At 38.1% G+C, this 20,161-nt stretch overlaps 1 protein-coding gene across 1 annotated transcript; it reads left to right on the forward strand.

The window, feature by feature from the left end:
* Positions 1-13: 13 nt before the first annotated feature.
* On the forward strand, positions 14-19,899 carry csrp1b (cysteine and glycine-rich protein 1b). The gene is made up of 6 exons (XM_079841032.1): positions 14-41; positions 1,682-1,791; positions 7,254-7,422; positions 13,306-13,435; positions 19,560-19,653; positions 19,730-19,899. The coding sequence occupies exons 2-6, from the start codon at positions 1,683-1,685 to the stop codon at positions 19,804-19,806; spliced, it is 579 nt and encodes a 192-aa protein (XP_079697158.1). The 5' UTR covers positions 14-41; position 1,682; the 3' UTR covers positions 19,807-19,899.
* The last annotated feature ends 262 nt before the right edge of the window (positions 19,900-20,161 follow it).

Genomic DNA, 20,161 nt, shown 5'->3' on the forward strand with positions numbered 1-20,161 from the left:
CTCAGACGCTGCTGATCGCTCTGACACAAACATCACTTCAGGTGAGAGTCTTACTATTATTAACTATTACATCAAATAAAGTTTGTGAAAGACTGAACTTGAGTTTTGAGTCTCCAGGTTTGACAGTCACTCTCTCAGTTGTTAATGTTTGTTAATGCATTAGCTAAAACTCATCTTTGTTAATGTTTGTTAATAAAAATACAATTCTTCACTGCTTGCTTCTGTTACAGTGCATTGTGATTTTTGATTAAGAATGTATTAGTAAATGTTGGCATTTATTATCCAAGATTAATAAATGCAATGGTCCATGTTAAGAAAGGAAACCTTATAGTAAAGAGTTCCTGAGTGATCAATCATCCATGATTATGTGGATATTCCACAAATACAGCACCGATGTAGCCATTTGGATTATGAGAAAGGATATGAAACTTTACCTGAACTCACCAAATTTGATTCATTGTTACTTTCCTATGAAGAAACCCGAACTCTGACAACACAAAATCCACAGCAGAAATGACAAAAATATATTGTGACAAGGCAAATGAGTTTAGGCCTAATGAAGACGACGTTTTGCAACATTGCATTTGTGAACTATTTTGTGCATCTTTTAATGTGTGTGTGTGTATGTGTGTGTGCGTGTCTGTGTGTGTGTGTGCGTGCGTGTGTGTGTGTATGCGTGCATGTCTGTGTGTGTGTTTGTGCATGCGTGTGTGTGTCTGTGCGTGTGTGTGTGTGTCTGTGTGTGTTTGTGCATGCATGTATGCCTGTGTGTGTGCGTGTGTGCATGTGTGTGTGTGCGTGCATGCATGTCTGTGTGTGTGTGTGTGTGTGTTCGTGAATGCATGCCTGTGTGTGTGTGTGTGTGTGCGTGCGTGTGCATGCATGCCTGTGTGTGTGTGTGTGTGTGCACGTATGCCTGTGTGTGTGTGTGTGCACGCACATGTATGTGTGCGTGCGTGCATGCATGCGTGTGTGTGTGTGCATGCATGCATGCCTGTGTGTGTGTGTGTTTGTGTGTGCATGCATGTGTGTGTGTGCGCGCACGTGTATGTGTGCGTGCGTGCGTGCATGCATGCGTGTGTGTGTGTGCGTGCATGAATGCCTGTGTGTGTGTGTGTGTGTGTATGCATTCCTGTGTGTGTGTGTGTGTGTGTGTGTGTGTGTGTGTGCGTGCATGCATCCCTGTGTGTGTGTGTGTGTGTGTGTGTGTGTGCGTGCATGCATCCCTGTGTGTGTGTGTGTGTGTGTGTGCGCGTGCATGCCTGTGTGTGCGCATGCGTGTGTGCATGCCTGTGTGTGTGTGTGTGTGTGTGTGTGCATGCGTGTCTGTGTGTGTGTGCGCGTGTCTGTGTGTGTCTGTGTGTGTGTGTGTGTGTCTGCGTGTGTGTCTGCGTGTGTGTGCATGTCTGTGTGTGTGTGCGTGTGTCTGTGTGTGCGTGTGTGTGCATGTGTGTGTGTGTGTGTGTGTGTGTCTGTGTGTGTCTGTGTGTGTGTGTGTGTGTGTGTGTGTGTGTGTGTCTGCGTGTGTGTGCATGTCTGTGTGTGTGTGCGTGTGTCTGTGTGTGTGTGTGTGTGTGTGTGTGTGTGTGTGTGTGTGTGTGTGTGTGTGTGTGTGTGTGTGTGTGTGTGTGTGTGTGTGTGCATGTGTGTGTGTGTGTGTGTGTGTGTATGTTACTCTCAGGATGCCGCTCGGAGGAGGAAACAAGTGTGGCTGCTGTAAGAAGACGGTGTATTTCGCAGAGGAGGTCCAGTGTGAGGGGCAAAGCTTCCACAAGTCCTGCTTCCTGTGCAGTGAGTCTCATCAGTTCCTCTGTCCAACATAAGAGCATCATCTCCTTTACACGTCTGAGGAACACTTTACAATACACTTCCGTCATTAACACATGAGTAGTGCAGTATTAACACTCTAGTAACTACTATTAACTATTTTATTCATACCTCAGAGGACTATAGGAACTACAGTTTATAATTAACGTGAGTGATGCATAATGTATAATTAACTCTAAAGTGAAGGTAATAGTAATGACTCGAGTGTTACTACATACAGAAGGAACTACTATTGTTGTGGATCAGTATTCTACAGTGAAAACATAACTCTGTAGTAATGAAGTCATTGTAAACCTGACGGTTTTGGATAGTAGTGAGTCAGGTGTTACTACAAACTTACAGAAGAATTACTAGTGATTTGGATCAGTATTCAAAAGTAAAGATCACGGTAACCCATTAGTAATTACTCAAGTGTTACAACACTGCAAAAAATGCTCTTCTTATTTGGTATTTTTGTATTGTTTTTAGTCTAAATATCTAAAAGCTTATAATCATTAGTATTCCTTTAGAAGGATGTAGTAACCCTTGAGTAATTACTAGTGGATTACATATACCTTCGCTTTAGAATTAATTATACATTACTCATGTTAATTATGAACCTGTATGTAGTAGTTCTTAGTCCTCTGGGAGTTATGAAAATATAGTTATTGATTAGCTAATAGTGAACTACCTCATTCATCAGAGTTTGTTGTTAGTTAATAGTAGCTATGCTAATATTGCATTACTCATTTGTTCCTGTTATCACAATATGATATCTCAGATGAGAGCAGATGTTCACACACACACACACACACACACACACACACACCGCTCTATAATCGAGTATTTGAAGAGTAAAGGATGTGAGTGTGAGTGTGAGATTGTCCGTGTGGGAACGGGTGGTGATGGCTAGTCCTGTAGAGACAGGGTGTTAACCGGAAAACAGGAAGATCATGCACGCAGATGGTCAAATATGATGGAAAATATAATATGTTTGGGCACCAATAATCTCATTCGTGTTTTGTATGTCCAGTTGCATTTATTGAATGGCTTGCTGAACTGTACACACGATGATTATCAGGACTTTGAGCTCATGAACTGAAGAACTAAAGAGTGGAAAGCTGGCATGATTTTGACACTGGGCTAAATCTCTTCTGCGTGTCCATATTAGGTGTTGAACAAACGAACATCCCAGTGGATTCGTCTGCCTTTTATGGCCGCACATCGCCTGCAGATCTGGGGAACAAATGGATGTTTATGTGCAGATGACACTAGAGATATTAACACTGATGATGATGATGATCATGTCACCACATCGCAGGGAGAGCGAGTGTTAAATGTTCAAACTGAGCTTTGCTATTCACATCAGTTTTTATAGCTTAAGTTAATAAAAAATACTATTGTTTTGCATTAATAAGTGCAGTTACTAATAATATTACATGTTTGTTTATTGGAAATGTGACAGTAATGCACTGAGCTTGGATTAAGAACTTTTCTTAAAGGTGCAGTGTGTAAGTTTTAGCAGCATCTAGTGGTGAGGTTGTGAATTGCACCTGCTCACCCCTCCCTTTCAAAGCACATAGGGAAGCTACGGTGGCCCACACAGGACAAAGATGACGTCATCTGAGACAGCAGAGAGTAGCTAGTACTCTGTAGAGAAGTTTGTCCCTTTAGGGCTACTGTAGAAACATGGCTGCACAAAATGGCGGCTTCACTGTAAGGGACCCGCGGTGTGTGTAGATAGAAACGGCTCATTCTAAGATAATAAAAACACAACGGTCTTTATACTCCACTGAAAACATAGTTATGTGTATTATATTGCATTTCTGTTAATAGAGCCTCGTGAATATTACACACTTCACCTTTAATAACAGTAACGTGCAAAAACCTGATTTTTATAGGGGAATTTTAATATTCTACTCTTGTTAAATTTACCATTGTTCTTTTATAGTATCACCAACAGCTTCTGTGATGATAAAAGGAGTAATTAAGTCACAATTTGAAGAAAAGTTTTGTTTTTCATGAGACTTTGTAACTTCCTACTTTTTTCCTTATATTCGGGAGTGAATTATAGTCAAGTCAAGTCAAGTCAACTTTATTTATATAGGGATTTTTACAATGCAGATTGTTTCAAAGCAGCTTCAGGAAAACAAGGCAACATAATTTGATTCCGCCTGCAGTTGATTCTGATATTGTGGGTATGATCAGCTGGCCAGAGTTTAGAGAGCGCAGTAGACGTGATGGAGGATAATGTGTTAAGAGCTCAAGTACTGGAGATTAACCATTTAGTGCTTTGTAAGTAATAAGCAAAATTTTAAAATGTATGTGATGTTTAATAGGCAGCCAGTGCAGTGTTGACAGAACTGGGCTAATATGGCCACACTTCCTGGTTCTAGTAAGAACTGGAGCTGCTGCGTTTTGGACCATCTGGAGTTTGTTTATTAGGCGAGCAGGGCAACCGCCCAGTAGAGCATATAGTGGTCAATTCACGTCTTCTTTAACACAGTTTTTCTACATCTTTAAACTTTAATTTTTAAAATAACATTAAAATTGGATAATATTTAGAGCTTTGAAGTGCTGGGAAAGCTCTTGAAATCTCTTGAAAGTGCTTGAATTTCACTCTCAAACGGTTTGTACGAACCCTGAAATGAATAATGTAAAAACATTTGACTATTTCTGCCACAATACCATGGTTACAGTCAGCGTCACTGCGTTAAATCCACGGTGAATGTTGGTGATTTGTGGACCGAAAAGCCTTCTATAACTTGTTTGTTCATGACTCAATGTTTCTCCTGGTCTCCACATCACTGTTTGATCTGATGTCTGGGGTTTATAACAGAGTTCTGCGCCGAACGCTTCCACTAGATGTCACTGCGATGTTATTAATTCTGCTGTCAATTCAGACGCTTTCTCACTGGATCTCCCAGTGCTGTGTGGTAATGGTGTTGCGTGAATGAGATCGGCACAGCTCAAACCAGTAGCGCGGGTTTGTTTGATGTTTCTCATATGCAACAGAAAGGCAGCTCTTATAAGTTGGGCTATGTGGTGGTAGAACCAGTGTGACCTCTGACAAAATGTAGTCGCACCGGCAGGAAAAAAGGTGGCCGTCTGGAGCCCTGCTGTGCATCCGTTATGATTTCAGATTTACTTTAAACCTACTCCTTTCCTTGGGTCATTTTGACCTGAAATAAGTTCATTTAATTTTTTTTAAATCAGGTGTTTACCTGAGTGGTATAAGAGCTTGCTTTAAACTCTCACATTTGAAATGGAAATACACAAAAATTGACTGGATTCAATGAGTTTTTGTGGTTGTGATAAAAATTAAGGTCATTCCGTGTCAACTCAACCAGAGCTCCCTGTCTATTTTTTCTGTAGAAAGACAGACATAAATAATTATGAAAGCCAAAATATTACATGTAATCCAGTGTTTTGTAGAGGAGGGTCAAAATGACAATTTTTGATTTGGATCCAAATTACAGGGGTGTAAACATGAATTTAGAAAGATGGCAGCATCATTATTTTATTTTCACACAGAGATTGGTAGACCTATTAGTAAAATATGTTGTCTTCAGCTATCTTTTTTGCATTATATGCCAATGGTGAGCGCTCAAATATGGGAAAAAGCACTTTTTTTTTTTGTACAAGTGACCAATTTACTCACAGAGTTGCATTGAGATCCTCATATCTCTGGGTCTGAACCATCAAGGGCCTTTAAAATGAAAACACCAAAAGTAAAGTTTGTTAAGAACCAGAATCTAAAAGAATATTCAGATATCTTTAATATTTCTTGTGTTATAGGCATGCAAACTTGAGGCAAAAACACACAAGAAGTGCTTTTTTCCCATTTTTGAACCATCACCGTTGGCATATAATGCAACAAAGATTGATAAAGTCAAGATATTTCACTAATAGATCTACCAATCTCTGTGTGAAAATACAATAATGATGCTGCCATCTTTCTAAAGTCATTTTTACACCCCTCTAATTTGGCTCCAAATCTCAGCTGAAAAATGTAATTTTGTCATCTGTGACATTTGTTTTTCTTTTTCTGTTGAACGAAACCAAATGTCTGTGACATTTAAGATTTTGGCTTTCATCACCATTTATGTTTGTCTTTGTACAAAAAAAAAATTAAAACTTGAGCCTTTAATTTTTAAAAAATTAAAACTTGAGCCGGGGAAGATTCCGAAATTTGGTTGATTTGACACAGAACGACCCAATAGTAACAAATCCTTCCCTCACCGGTCAATTTGACCCCCCATAAGGAATGAATGGGAAATGGGGATTTTTTTTTTCCAGAACACACAGAACTCAAGGAATGAGACTATAGAACATCCCCAATGCAGAACACATTCACACACACACACACACACACACACACACACACACACACACACACACACACACACACACACACACACACACACACGTTTGTTTTTGTGAAATGTGAGGACATTCCATAGGCGTAATGGTTTTTATACCGTACAAACCATATTTTCTATCCCCTTACACTGCCCCTAAACCTACCCATCACACACACACACACACACACACACACACACACACACACACACACACACACACACACACACACACACACACACACACACACACACACACACACACACACACACACACACACTGCCCGGAGACTGTGCAGTTTACTTTCTGTGAAAAAAACCTTGTTCTGTGTGATTTATAAGCATTTTGAAAAGTGAGGACATGGGGAACGTCCTCATATTTCACCCTCTTTTTGTAATACCTATGTCATACCCATGTCATTATACACATTTGTGTCCTGATATTTCACAAAAACATGCCCACACACACACACACACACACACACACACACACACACACACACACAAACACACACACACACACACACACACACACACATGGGGGGTCATAAAACGGGGGCTTTTTTTCAGAATGCACACAGATATGAAGTGGTTAGATTTAAACACATTTACAAAGCAGAACAACATTCATAATGTTAGTATGATATATAGCAAATGTCAACTGTCTGATTTTTTTATTCCATCCCAAAATGTAACTATATTTTCACCCAGCTCTAATCTGCTAAATGCAATTATAAGGCATTAAGATAATTATAAACATGAACCACATACTCTTCTGTAAAGCTGCTTCAGGACAATATGCATTATGAAAAGCGCTACACAAATAAATTTGACTCAACATGCTCGACATTCACACAGTGGGAAATAAACAGACAAATGAGTCATTTTGGCAGCTTGTTCTGGTTTGGACTAACAAGGACGTTTCGAGTTCTGAAACTTACAATATAGTAGTCTTGATAGTACATTGAGCTCTTATAGATCAGGGAAATGTAGGCTTCTCAGTTGAAGTCTGTGAGTAAAGAGCAGTCGTTGAGCTGTGGATTATTTTGCTAAACTCTGTGTCTTAAACGTGTGTGTTTACTGCAGTGGTGTGCAAGAAGAATCTGGACAGTACCACTGTAGCCGTGCATCAGGAGGAGATCTACTGCAAGTCCTGCTACGGTAAGAAATACGGCCCAAAAGGGTACGGCTTTGGTGGAGGCGCGGGAACTCTCAGCATGGACACGGGCGAAGCTCTGGGAATCAAACCAGCTGGGTTAGTAAGAGCACTTCATTCAAAGCATACGATCTGTGTCTTCATCAGGGTTGGGGAGGAACCATGTCACTAGTTACGCATTTAAAATACAAAATCTGTATTTCATTTCAGTTGAGCGGTAATCACATTACAGTTACATCCGAAAAAGTATTTTAGATTTCCAAAGTTATTACTTTAATGTTTAAATGACATTAAAATTCAATGTAAACTGGTGATTCTCAGGTGATTCCGCGTTTTCATTACCCTATTTAAGTAAAGGATTTACTCACAGAGCTGCATTGAGATCCCCATATCTCTGGGATTGAACCATCAAGAGCCTTTAAAATGAACATGCCAAAAGTAAAGTTTGTTAAGAACCAGAATCTAAAAGGATATTAAGATATATTTAATACTTCTGGAGTTACAGGCATGCAAACTTGAGGCACAAACACACAAGAAGTGCTTTTTCCCCATTTTTGAACCATCAACGTTGGCATATAATGACACAAAGATTGATAAAGTAAACAGATTTCACTAATAGATCTGCCAATCTCTGTGTGACAATACAATAATGATTCTGCCATCTTTCTAAAGTCATTTGTACCCCTCTGTAATTTGGCTCTAGATCTCAGCTGAAAAATTGTCATTTTGTCATCTGTGACATTTAATATTTTTGTCTTTGTACAGAAAAAATTAAAAACTTTAGCCGGGGAAGATTCTGAAATTTGGTTGATTTGACACGGAATGACCCAATAGTAGCAAATCCTTCCCTCACCGGTCAATTTGACCCCCCATAAGGAATGAATGGGAAATGGGGGAATATGGAAATTAATTTTTTCCAGAACACACACACACACACAAATTCCCAAAGTGATTACTTTAATGTTAAAATTAAATAAATGTAAACTGTAATGGGCCATAAATTGGTGATTCTCAGACACTAGCCGTGTTTCCATTACCCTTCAAACTGCGCAAATTGAAATTGTCAATTGAAACTACGGCCATTGGAAATGCGTCAATTTAGCAAAAACTCCCATATGTCGCAAAAACGTTTTTTTATGCTCACATGTGGTGGATTTTCAGTCAATTTGAAAATAAATGTTTACGCAAAACTGCAATGGAAACGCATTTACAGGTCATCTGGCGTACTTAAAAGACAATAGCCGCGTTTCCATTACAGATTTACGCAAAACTTTTACGATATTTTCTAAATGTCAATAAAAAACTTTTGTGAAATGACGGCGTTTCCATTAACTGATGTTATGCGACTAAAACTTATTTTTTTCCTCTCTCGATAAGTAATTAAAAAAATTATGCCACGTATGTTGGGTTTACGTATATCCCAGTCACCGCACTAGCCATAATTATTATTAATGGAAGGAGACGTGTGTGCTATCCAAGCATTAATGTCAAGGAAAGCCCCTTACACTTGAGCGTATGAGGTGTGTGTGTGTGTGTGTTTCTCCCTCATATCTGCTTCAAGGTCTTCTTCATGATCATTTTTGACATCTCTTTGTTGTTTATAATCCAGTATTCCTGTAATTCTATTGTCTTTTATGAGTTTAATAAAGAACTCTTGTCTCGTCTTCTGTCCAAACACAGTGTCATCTGTAAAGAATGATCCACTTTTATACGGCAGATGACCTGTAAATGCGAAAAAACTGCTTCCATTGTAGTTTTGTGAAAATTTCCTTTTTTGAATTGCCTGAAAATCCACCTCATGTAAGCGTAAAAACTTTTTTGCGATATATGGGAGTTTTTGCCAAATTGATGCGTTTCCATTGGGCGGATTTTCAATTCGCAATTTTATTTCGCGCATTTTGAAGGGTAGCCTAATGGAAAAGCGGCTAATCATTCTTTACAGATGACGTGGACAGAAGGACAGAAGACGAGACAGAGTTCTTTATTAAACTCATAAACAACAATAGAATTACAGGAATACTGGATTCTAGACACAGAAATGCCACATTATCATGAAGGGATATGAGGGAGAAACACACACACACACACCTCATACGTGACGCTCAAGTGTAAGGGGCTTTCCTTGCAGTAAATGCTTGGATAACACAGGAACCTTTAAAGAACCTTTCACAAAACGGTTCTTCAGGGAACCAAAAATGGTTCTTCTATGTGAAAAAAACCCTTTTGGTTCTTCCTGGCACCTTTATTTTTAAGGGCGTAGCCTAATAGATACTTACATACTTCACAAGAAAAAATTACTGAAATTATACAAATGAAGTACAAACCCTTGAATCTGAAGTGCTGTCATTCCCTGATGACTGTTCTCATGTTTCATGTCAAGTCATTTGTTTGGGCAATTGCGACTTTTTATCTCACAATTCTGACTTTTTTTCTCGCAATTGCAAGATTATATCTGACTATATTCTGACTTCTTTTCTGAGTTATAATTCACAATTATGAGTGAAAAAAATACTAGCAACACAAAATCCATAACTTTTTGTCGGCACGGTCTGAAGATGATATGACTCGAATTTGGTGAAAATCATACAAACGGTCTAGTAGTTTGAAAAATTCGTTTTTTAAAGAAAATCTAAATGGTGGACAGGAAGTTTGGCTGACTATGGCAAAATTGATATCCATGTTCTCAGCATGACTCAAGTTTCATTTCATTATAACTTTTGCCGCTGCCCTGTGTACCTTCAGGGTATGGTGCCTCCATTTCGTAACGATACGCCAATGCGCTCGTAAAATACAGAATTTTACAACAAAATTCAAAATGGCCGACCTTCGAAATGGTCAATATGGAAAAATTGGGTATCGTTCGATTGGGCATGCTGCACCGAGTCTAAAGCTGTGTTCATTTTGTTGACAAATCATTTTCGTCATCATTTTCGTCAATTACTTTTTTTCACTGACAAAAACGAGACGATCACTAAATAAAAACTAGTGTTGGATGACAAAAACTATGAGGAAAATCAACTGTCATTTTCGTCAACAAATAAAAGCGAGAGGAGAATAGTGAGGTTAGTGAGGGTGGATTAGGGCAGAGATGGGGTCAGAACTGATGTCCTGTGTCACAGATGAACACATTTGATCTGAACTGATCTAACCTCTGGAAAACACACGATCTACAGGCTCACACACACCCAATCCAGCTCCAGAGCGGCTCAATCAATAACACACACACACACACACACACACACCCAATCCAGCTCCAGAGTGGCTCAATCAATAACACACACACACACACACACACACACCCCCAATCCAGCTCCAGAGCGGCTCAATCAATAACACACACACACACACACCCAATCCAGCTCCAGAGCGGCTCAATCAATAACACACACACACACACACACACACACACACACACACCCAATCCAGCTCCAGAGCGGCTCAATCAATAACACACATTTATGCCAGACCAGTTTTTATCAACTAATGCTGATGAATAATCACAATGTTTATATAGTAATATGTTTTAGACGGTTGTAATAATGCATATTTGATCTCCTGATCTGAACTTGAATGAGCTCCTGCAACTGCAATAGAGGCGCAGACATTTCAAAATAAGAGTCCTGGTGTATTTCCAGCTTGTTTATAATTAAAAGTCACTCATTATATATTCGTTTTTGCTTACACAATAAACTATATTTAATTTCATTCCCATTTAATTCATATTCAGGAGGAAAGACCAGTATTTGACACATATTCAATAAAGTATCAGGGTTATAATAGTTCACTAAAACCATAAAAAAATCTTCATTACTTGAAATTAAATAAAAGTTAACTGAAATTAAAAAAATAAATAAACTTATTTGAAGCTTTAGCTTAATCTGATATGGCCTACTAACTAAAACAGAAATACAAAGTTATAAAAACTATAGAGATGTTTTTAAAAAACAAACTAAAAGTGAATTGAGCTCTTTCGTGTATTTTTAATGTCAAAAACAAAATGATGTCAAAATGTCAGTTCAAGTGACAGTCGGTTATGTAATGCTTGAATGCTTAATGTATTACAATTAAACTAAACTCATTAGATTTTAGGAGACTAAAACTAGACTAAAACTAAAAACAATTGAGGTGACTAAAATATGACTAAAACTAAATGGCATTTTAGTCAAAAGACTATAACTAAATCAAAATTTGCTGTCAAAATTAACACTGGTCTAAAGAGATACTTTTATGATTTTCTTAGAATTGCGACTTTAATAAAAAAAACTTTAAATGTAATTGTAACTTTTTATCTCACACAACTGAGTTTATATCATGCAATTCTGACTTTATAACTCGCAACTCGAAAAAAGTCAGAATCGTGAGATAAATCGCAATTACCTTTTTTATTTCCCAGAAGACAAAATATTTACCCAGTTAATCCAATTCAAAAATATTTACACCCCAGATGTTTCTGCATCGTGTTTCTTTCTTGAGCATCAATCATTTTTTAAGATTTTCTGCATTTTTTGCTTTAATAAATATTGTGGGAAAACTGATGCTGTTTAAAATAACATGAGAGGAAAATGTTTGTGTTTTCATGCCTTAGTATTCCAAAGTATTTACGTTACAAAACTTGTGCAATCTAACGAAATACATGACAATGGACCTTTTAAAGCATGTAATCTGTGGTGAAACACATTTGAAAGTAACCCAGCCCTGGTCTTCAGCGATGTGCATTAAAGTAGCGGGTCTACAGGGAGTGCAGAATTATTAGGCACAATGATTTTCTGATCATATTTTTTTTCCAGGCACATTTGACCAATTCCAAACCACAGTAATCCTAATAACTACTATTGATTTAGTATTTAATAATGTATAAGTGATATATAATTGTTCATGAAGGCTGGAAATGAAAATCACCTTATATTCAGGTGTGCAGAATTATTAGGCATGTTTTCTTTTACAGATAAATTGAGCCAAAAAAGAGATTTAACTCAGACTGAAAAGTCAAAAAGTATTAAATGCCCATGAGAAGGATGCAATGCTAATGCAATACTAGACATTGCAGTTAAGGCGAGACCATTGGACAGTGAAATGCTCGTTGGGTCAGCAGGATCTGACAAAAACAGGTGGTGAAGAAAAGACACCTGTTAACCGCAAAAGAATGAAGAATTAAGGTGAAGAATTAAGGGTGAAACCATCAGGAACCCTTTAGTCTCCAGCGCCAGCATTTTCCAGAGCTGAACCTACCTGGAGTCTCCAGAAGTGAAGGTGTCAGGATCTCAGAGACTTCAGTTAGGTAAAGAATCCTAAAAAATGACCCCCACTAGATAAGAATCACAAGCTGAAGTGTTGTAAAATACATGAAGAAGGTTTTTTTATAGGCTTTATGGACAGATAGGTTGAGAGTGACTCTTGAAGGACCAGCACCACATCCTCTAGTACCACTGTTTGAAGAATTCATCTTCCAGAATCTGGCAGTACGTTTTGGGAGTTCATTTTAGTCCATCCTGAAGTCCGTTTTGCAGAGATGGACTAAAAATGAACTCCCAAAACGTACTGCCAGATTCTGGAAGATGAATTCTTCAAACAGTGGTCTTTTCTTCACCACCTGTTTTTGTCAGACCCTGCTGACCCAACGAGCATTTCACTGTCCAATGGTCTCGCCTTAACTGCAATGTCTAGTATTGCATTAGCATTGCATCCTTCTCATGGGCATTTAATACTTTTTGACTTTTCAGTCTGAGTTAAATCTCTTTTTTGGCTCAATTTATCTGTAAAAGAAAACATGCCTAATAATTCTGCACACCTGAATATAAGGTGATTTTCATTTCCAGCCTTCATGAACAATTATATATCACTTATACATTATTAAATACTAAATCAATAGTAGTTATTAGGATTACTGTGGTTTGGAATTGGTCAAATGTGCCTGGAAAAAAAATATGATCAGAAAATCAACGTGCCTAATAATTCTGCACTCCCTGTATATTTGTCACACAGACAGACATCCCATCATCCCACCAACAACCCCAACCCGTCGAAGCTGGCGCAGAAGCTGGGCGGTTCCGATGTTTGCCCTCGCTGTGGAAACGCTGTATTCGCCGCAGAGAAAGTGGTGGGAGGAGGAAATGTGAGTTTTCTTGACCGGACTTGCAGAGATAGTCATTTTGCCCTGGGCCTAATGGCTTACTAAGTTAACCGAAACCTCATCTGTAAGATTTCTTTGTGCTGTAATAATTTGAAGAAAGTCTTAATTGTTTTGGCCCAGTTGCCAAAATAGACTTTTTACAGACTATTATAAAGAAATCCAATACAAACACAACATCATGCCCTGTCCTGCCTTCAAATAATGCTGCAAACTGACAAAAATCACTGCCAATCCGAACTAGAGGTTGAACGACTTTATGATTTTTGTTTTATGCGATTAAAGTCGAGCTGACCTTGACCAGCATTAATGAACATATGAGCCTGAACCTCGAGCTGAGACTGCACAGATATGCCACATGGCAAGCCATTTTGATTTTTATTAATTCCCAGAATATTAATCCTCGATATCATTTCCACTAGTAAAAATGTTCATTCTTGATATCGACATTGAGTGCACGTTCTTAAGCCGATTATACAACCACGCAAGTGGTCTTTTATCGGTGTAAGGTCATAAAAGGCTTAAGCATAAACTGGTCGACACAGGTCGTTTTTTGCCTCTAACCCTGATGGTAAAACTTTATAATAACTACACGCTATGAAGCATTAGTTCAGCATTAGTAAATAGTTAATTCATCATTTATAAAGCATTAACAATCATTAGTTAGCAGTTTATAAATACAGCTATAAATGTTCTATTCTTGATTTTATAAGCATGTCTATAATGTGTTTTATTTTCATACCATATAAATGATCAATTAATAATTTCTACATTAAGTATTACATTATTTACAAACCAGTTATTTAGGAGTTGTCAGTGGTTCATCAGATCATTTAGAAAGTGTAAGTAAAGGATTAATAAACTATTTAAATGTACATTTATACATCTTATTATTTAGACATATAATAGTTACTCATTGTGTTAAGAAATGCTTTATTAACATGCATTCATACTGTAATTCATGATTAATTCAGGTAGTTATGAAATATTTAGTAGTTGTCAGTGAACTATATCTGTGAGCTCATCTAAAGTGAGGACTATTTATGCCTCGTAAAGCTTTTACAGAGGAGATTAAAGGCTCTTCTGCACTCCTGTTCTCTAATGTTTTAAAGTTATACTGTTTTGACACTGCAAAATATTTAATTATATTATTATTGTTTTATTTAAATTGTATTTGTTGTATTTTGGCACTCCTGTAATCCAGTGTGATCCACTGGTACATTTTTATTCAGCAATGTTTACACTTTACATAAATGTATTTTCATATCAGATTGCAGAGGCTTAGTTTCATTTGACTGCAGTTATGGTTTCTGGCGGTCTACAGGAATATTATTTTCTATGACATTGAAGAGGTTTCATTTTAATTTGATATTAAGTTTCAGTTGTACAGTCTCCATTTTTGCATTTTGAAATACATATTTCTATGCATAAATAGTCCTCACTTTAGATAAGCTCACAGATATAGTTAACTGACAACTACTAAATATTTCATAACTACCTGAATTAATCATGAATTACAGTTTGAAAACATGTTAATAAAGCATTTATTAACACACTGAGTAACTATTACTATATGTCTAAATAATAGGATATATAAATATTTAAATAGTTTATTAATCCTTTACTTACACTTTCTAAAATAATCTGATGAACCACTGACAACTCCTAAATAACTGGTTTGTAAATAATGTAATACTTAATTTAGAAATTATTAATTGATTATTTATAAAGTATGAAAATACAATTATTAAACACAGTATAGGCATGCTTATAAATCAAGAATAAAGCATTTATAGCTGTATTTATGAACTGCTTATTAATGTCTATTAACGCTTTATAAAAGATTAATTAACTATTTACCGATACTTAACTAATGCTTCATAGCGTGAAATTATTACAAAGTTTTACCGAACCACTATCGTCAAAGATGATAGACAATTAGCATATAGTTTAGATTGGCGGTATGGTTCTGTTCTAGGCAAGAACTCCAGCTTAACATGGATAAGAGCAGGGAGAGCAGCAATAACCCCTTAATAAGATGTTTAAAACATAAATTCTCCTGATCCAATGAGCATCCAGATCAGGGGTGTCCAAACTCGGTCCTGGAGGGCCACTGTCCTGCAGAGTTTAGCTCCAACTTGCCTCAACAAGAAGTTTCTAGTCTCCTTAGTAAGGCTTTGATTATCTGGTTCAGGTGTGGTGAATTGGGGTTGAAGCCATAGACTGTAAAGAAATATGGGCGTAGTGTCCGTGACGTCACCCGTAGGATCTGAAGAGCCGTTCTGAAGCTTAAAGTCGGGTCGAGCTGGCCGTCGCCATCTTGTCTTTCACTCCCGGATAACAGAAAACGGGCAAAGAGGCGGGACGTGGGCGGAGCTGAGGTGACCTGATGACTAGCAGACAAACGGCACCTGTCACTCGAAGTGGCCACGCCCTTAATTATGCAGAACTTTAAGGCTTTATATAATGTAAACGAATGAGTTATAAATAAATTGCCCCCCCCCCTAATGTGGCGTTCACACCACATTAGGGTGTGAAAGTGGACGCTTGAACATTTTGAGTTTACTCGCTTCAATCGCGCGTGACATTCACTGCACAACAGACGCAAATTTGCCTCATGGGCGGAGCTTCTGCCAGCGGCTCGTCTCGTTGCGAAATGGCTGACATGGGCTGTGTTTACACGTCTTTTTTGTTAAAATCTACTGTTAATGTGTGACAAAACGTAGTTTTAAGACTTTTTCAGTCGATAATGTAGTGGTTTAAAGCTCAAATCTGTGGTTTATTTATATAAAGAGTGCCTATTTGAACATGTGATCTGGCGTTTTTGGAGTTGTGAGCTCCAGTGGATCAGCGGCGCTCATTAACCCGGTGAGATCAGCTTTTCCTCAGTCAGTCCTTCTGCCGCTGGCTCTGATGTCTCTGTGGCTTTCGAGCTATAATTCGTCTTGTATCGGCCGATCTTTGGTCTCATGGATCTATAATTTTTTCCCTGGCGAATCGTTTAGACTGAAGGCAAAGAGAAGTTTCATTACTTTATATTTTTAAGCTATAACTGTACGTTACAGTAACGTTAGCCTACTAGCACTGACTTTGAATGTTTGACTGAATTGTTTGCTTTATTTCATGTATAGCTTATTATACCTTTTACTTATACTTTTGTATTATTAATTATACATAAACTTGCATTTAACAAAAAGAGACTGGATTGTGTTTCATGTCATTTAATGTTATCACAGTGATAATCATATTGTCTGAACCAGGTATTAATATACAGATTTTCTCCGCATTGTTGTCGCTACTAGAGCAAGCTCCTGATTGGTTAGCGCGGCGCGAAATATCCGCCAAAGTTCAGATTTTTCAACTTGAGCGATTCGCGCGATTCCCGCGAATTGCGCGTTCAAAACGCTCAATGCGCGTCCTTCGCGCCGCCTCATTCGCGTGAATCGCGCCGCAGAATGCCATTTCGCGTCTCTGCATTGACTTAACATGTACATCACTCGCGCGAATCGCATCCGGAGTGAACGCACCATAACAGTCGTCGTAAAGGGCAAAATTAGCCGTACAGACCAAAAGCACAGTTTGTCGCAGACTATAAACATGTGTTCTTCTGCTGTAAAGTTGGGCATTTTAACATGAGCTCAATAAGATTCTGCTCCTTCTGGAGTCTGTCTCTAGTGGCCAGTCCATGAACTGCAGTTTAACTCACTTCCATATCGGCTTCAGGAGATATTGCGGGAGGAGCCGCTTGGTTGGAGCTAAACTCTGCAGGACAGTGGCCCTCCAGGAGCAGGACTGGACACCCCTGATCCAGATGGTATAATCCAGTGGTCGCTAACCCGTCGATCGCAATCCACTGGTAGATCTTTATCACTGTCCCGTTAGCTCCTGATAAATAACCGAAAAATAGAGTTTTGCAAATTGCCCCATGTGTGCATGGGATCGACGACGCTGATAATAAACCCCTTAGAAATATCAGACACGTGAGTTTTTCTTACACTTGGCTACAACCATTCAGGCCAGCTATCCGGCCTCTCTGTGTAAAGCGTTACAAACACATTTTCAAGGCTCGAAATCGCTCCATAGTGCTCCCAAAATTTATTCTCTGCAACCTCAAAATTCGCACCGCACAAATCGGGCGATGTTATAGCCAGAAACTGTCACAAATGAAAGTCAAAGTTGCAGACGCTCAATACACAATCATCATCATTAAAAGTAAAGAAACTAAATGATCAGTGCTTATGCCACTCTCTCTCCTATTACGGTCTTTGATTTTGAAATCAGCTGTTGATCAATAAAATGCAGCTCATATTTGTTGATTTCGGTGACGTGAACTCCATTAAAATGCATATAGCGTGGGAATTTAAGATTTTCAATTTTTGCGGACACACATTTATGTGACCAAGTGTAAATGGAATCGTTCTGATAAATCAGAGATATCTGATCTGTAAAAACACACGAAGTGGACCAGGTATAAATAGCCCCGGCAAGATCACTGTTCGGGATGCTGAAATATAGTAAAAAAAATATAAATATTGAATTGGGGAGGGGGGCTACATGAATGCATCTCTGAACGAAACTCACTGTCTTCAGAATAGTTTCGATGGCATTTTTACAGCAGGCTACCCAAAGAAACGCTTCTTTTCCATAAGCGCCATCTACTGTCAGAAAGTAAATTAGCATTTTTATTCAGTCCATCTGTTTTTAGTTTTTTTTTGTGCAGGTGTGTCTTATGTAACACTTTCACAAACCTAAAGTCAGACCATTCTGTATTTGCTCTAAAACTTTGTCTTGAAATTATGCAATTTAAATAAAAAACCACTGCTTATGCTACATGTGTGTATCTTTGTTTGGATCGTGATTAAAATGCAGTAGTTGTCTTACATTTCAAATGGCTATTTTTTTAAAGGCCAGTTCGGTCTGTTATAGAGCAAATAAACAACAAATAAATTTGCTTAAACAAAGACAAAAAAAAAACGATAGATGGTGTCGAAAAAAAAAAACTACGGAATCGGCCATGAAAAATCTAGGTAGATCTTGCCTTTCATCAAGGCTGAGGTCAGGGATCTTTGGCTTGAAAAGGTTGGTGACCACTGGTATAATCAAAATCTTGAGGAGCGCTCTCAGAGTATGCATATTTGTCATTTTAAAGTCCCTCTGTATATCATTTTATCCCTTAAAACTCATCTTTGATCACCTAAATGACATATTTAAACGTTTCTTTTCCTGTGAAAATAATGTATTTGTGCCTTAAAATAGCTTGAATGTAACTCGACACCCTTGCCTCATTTAGTATGCGTGGATATATAAATATGCAAATTAGCCCGCCTCCACTCACTCACTCCAGATTCACTCGCTCAACTTTACTGTAGTAAACGCTGCACAATGGTATCGCTCTCGACAACGCCAGACACATAACGCTAATTAATATGATTAGCCTTTAGCTTTACTACGTTATCAAACGGATAATAATGTGTTGCTAAAGTTAGCATGTTCCCGTTCACCATCTCAGAAACGCTTTGAACATCATAGAGTGTCAGTGGAGAAAGGCATATAGTTCATCATAACATCGTAATATACATCATATACATAATTAACCCGCTATATTGCTAAATGTACCTGATTTTTCATTACAGAAGAATATATAGGCGGGATGGCCTGCTTTCTCTTGAGACTCACTGCTTCAGAGAATAGTTAATGATATTCTAAAGCCCCGCCCATAGCAGTCATATTTAATAATATGCTAAAGCCCCGCCCACAGCAGTCATATTTAATAATATGCTAAAGCCCCGCCCACAGCAGTCATAGCTAATGATATGCTAAAGCCCCACTCATAGTAGTCATAGCTAATGATATGCTAAAGCCCCACTCATAGTAGTCATATCTAATGATATGCTAAAGCCCCGCCCACAGCAGTCATAGCTAATGATATGCTAAAGCCCCGCCCTCTCGCTGACGTGATTGGTTACAAGGTAGTTTGTGATGTCAGAAACACCAGCAATTTCAAACCGTGTTTTTGAGACTGTCTTTGGTTCAGTTTTAAAGAGAAAATACTCAGCAATGGTGTTGACTTATGAATATGCACACTGTGTTTATGTGTGTCCTGCTTTAGTCTTGGCATAAGAGCTGCTTCAGATGCGCAAAGTGTGGCAAGAGTCTGGAATCCACCACTTTAGCAGATAAAGATGGAGAGATTTACTGTAAAGGTCAGTATCATGTATACGGTTGATGTATATAATAATGTTATTTACTTGAATATTAATTTTATTTATATTTCTATAGGGTGCTATGCTAAGAACTTCGGACCGAAGGGCTTTGGTTTTGGTCAGGGAGCTGGTGCTCTGGCTCACGCCCAATAGAAATACAGCACACATCGGTGAACCCAGGAGGACAAACTGGCCACTTAACCACCTATAAACCTCACGCTGTATGAGAAACGTGTCTAATACATGTTATACACACACATAAGTGCCCATGTTGGTGCTCAATATGTACTAAATCCAATAAACGGGGTTTCATGTGAAAACCAAGACAGTTTCAACTGACATTTTTATGCAATAATAACACTTTTTATTTATTGTTTTTATTTATAAATAGGCTATGCTATGCATTATACTCTTGAAAAATATAATAACTAAGAATGCATGAATGAAACATGCACAAAGAACATGACAAGTCATGCCAACATGGCTGGGAGCATCAGACCAAGTGCAA

The sequence above is a fragment of the Gobio gobio genome, assembly GCF_949357685.1.
Source record: "Gobio gobio genome assembly, chromosome: 17".
Classification (NCBI taxonomy): Eukaryota; Metazoa; Chordata; class Actinopteri; order Cypriniformes; family Gobionidae; genus Gobio; species Gobio gobio.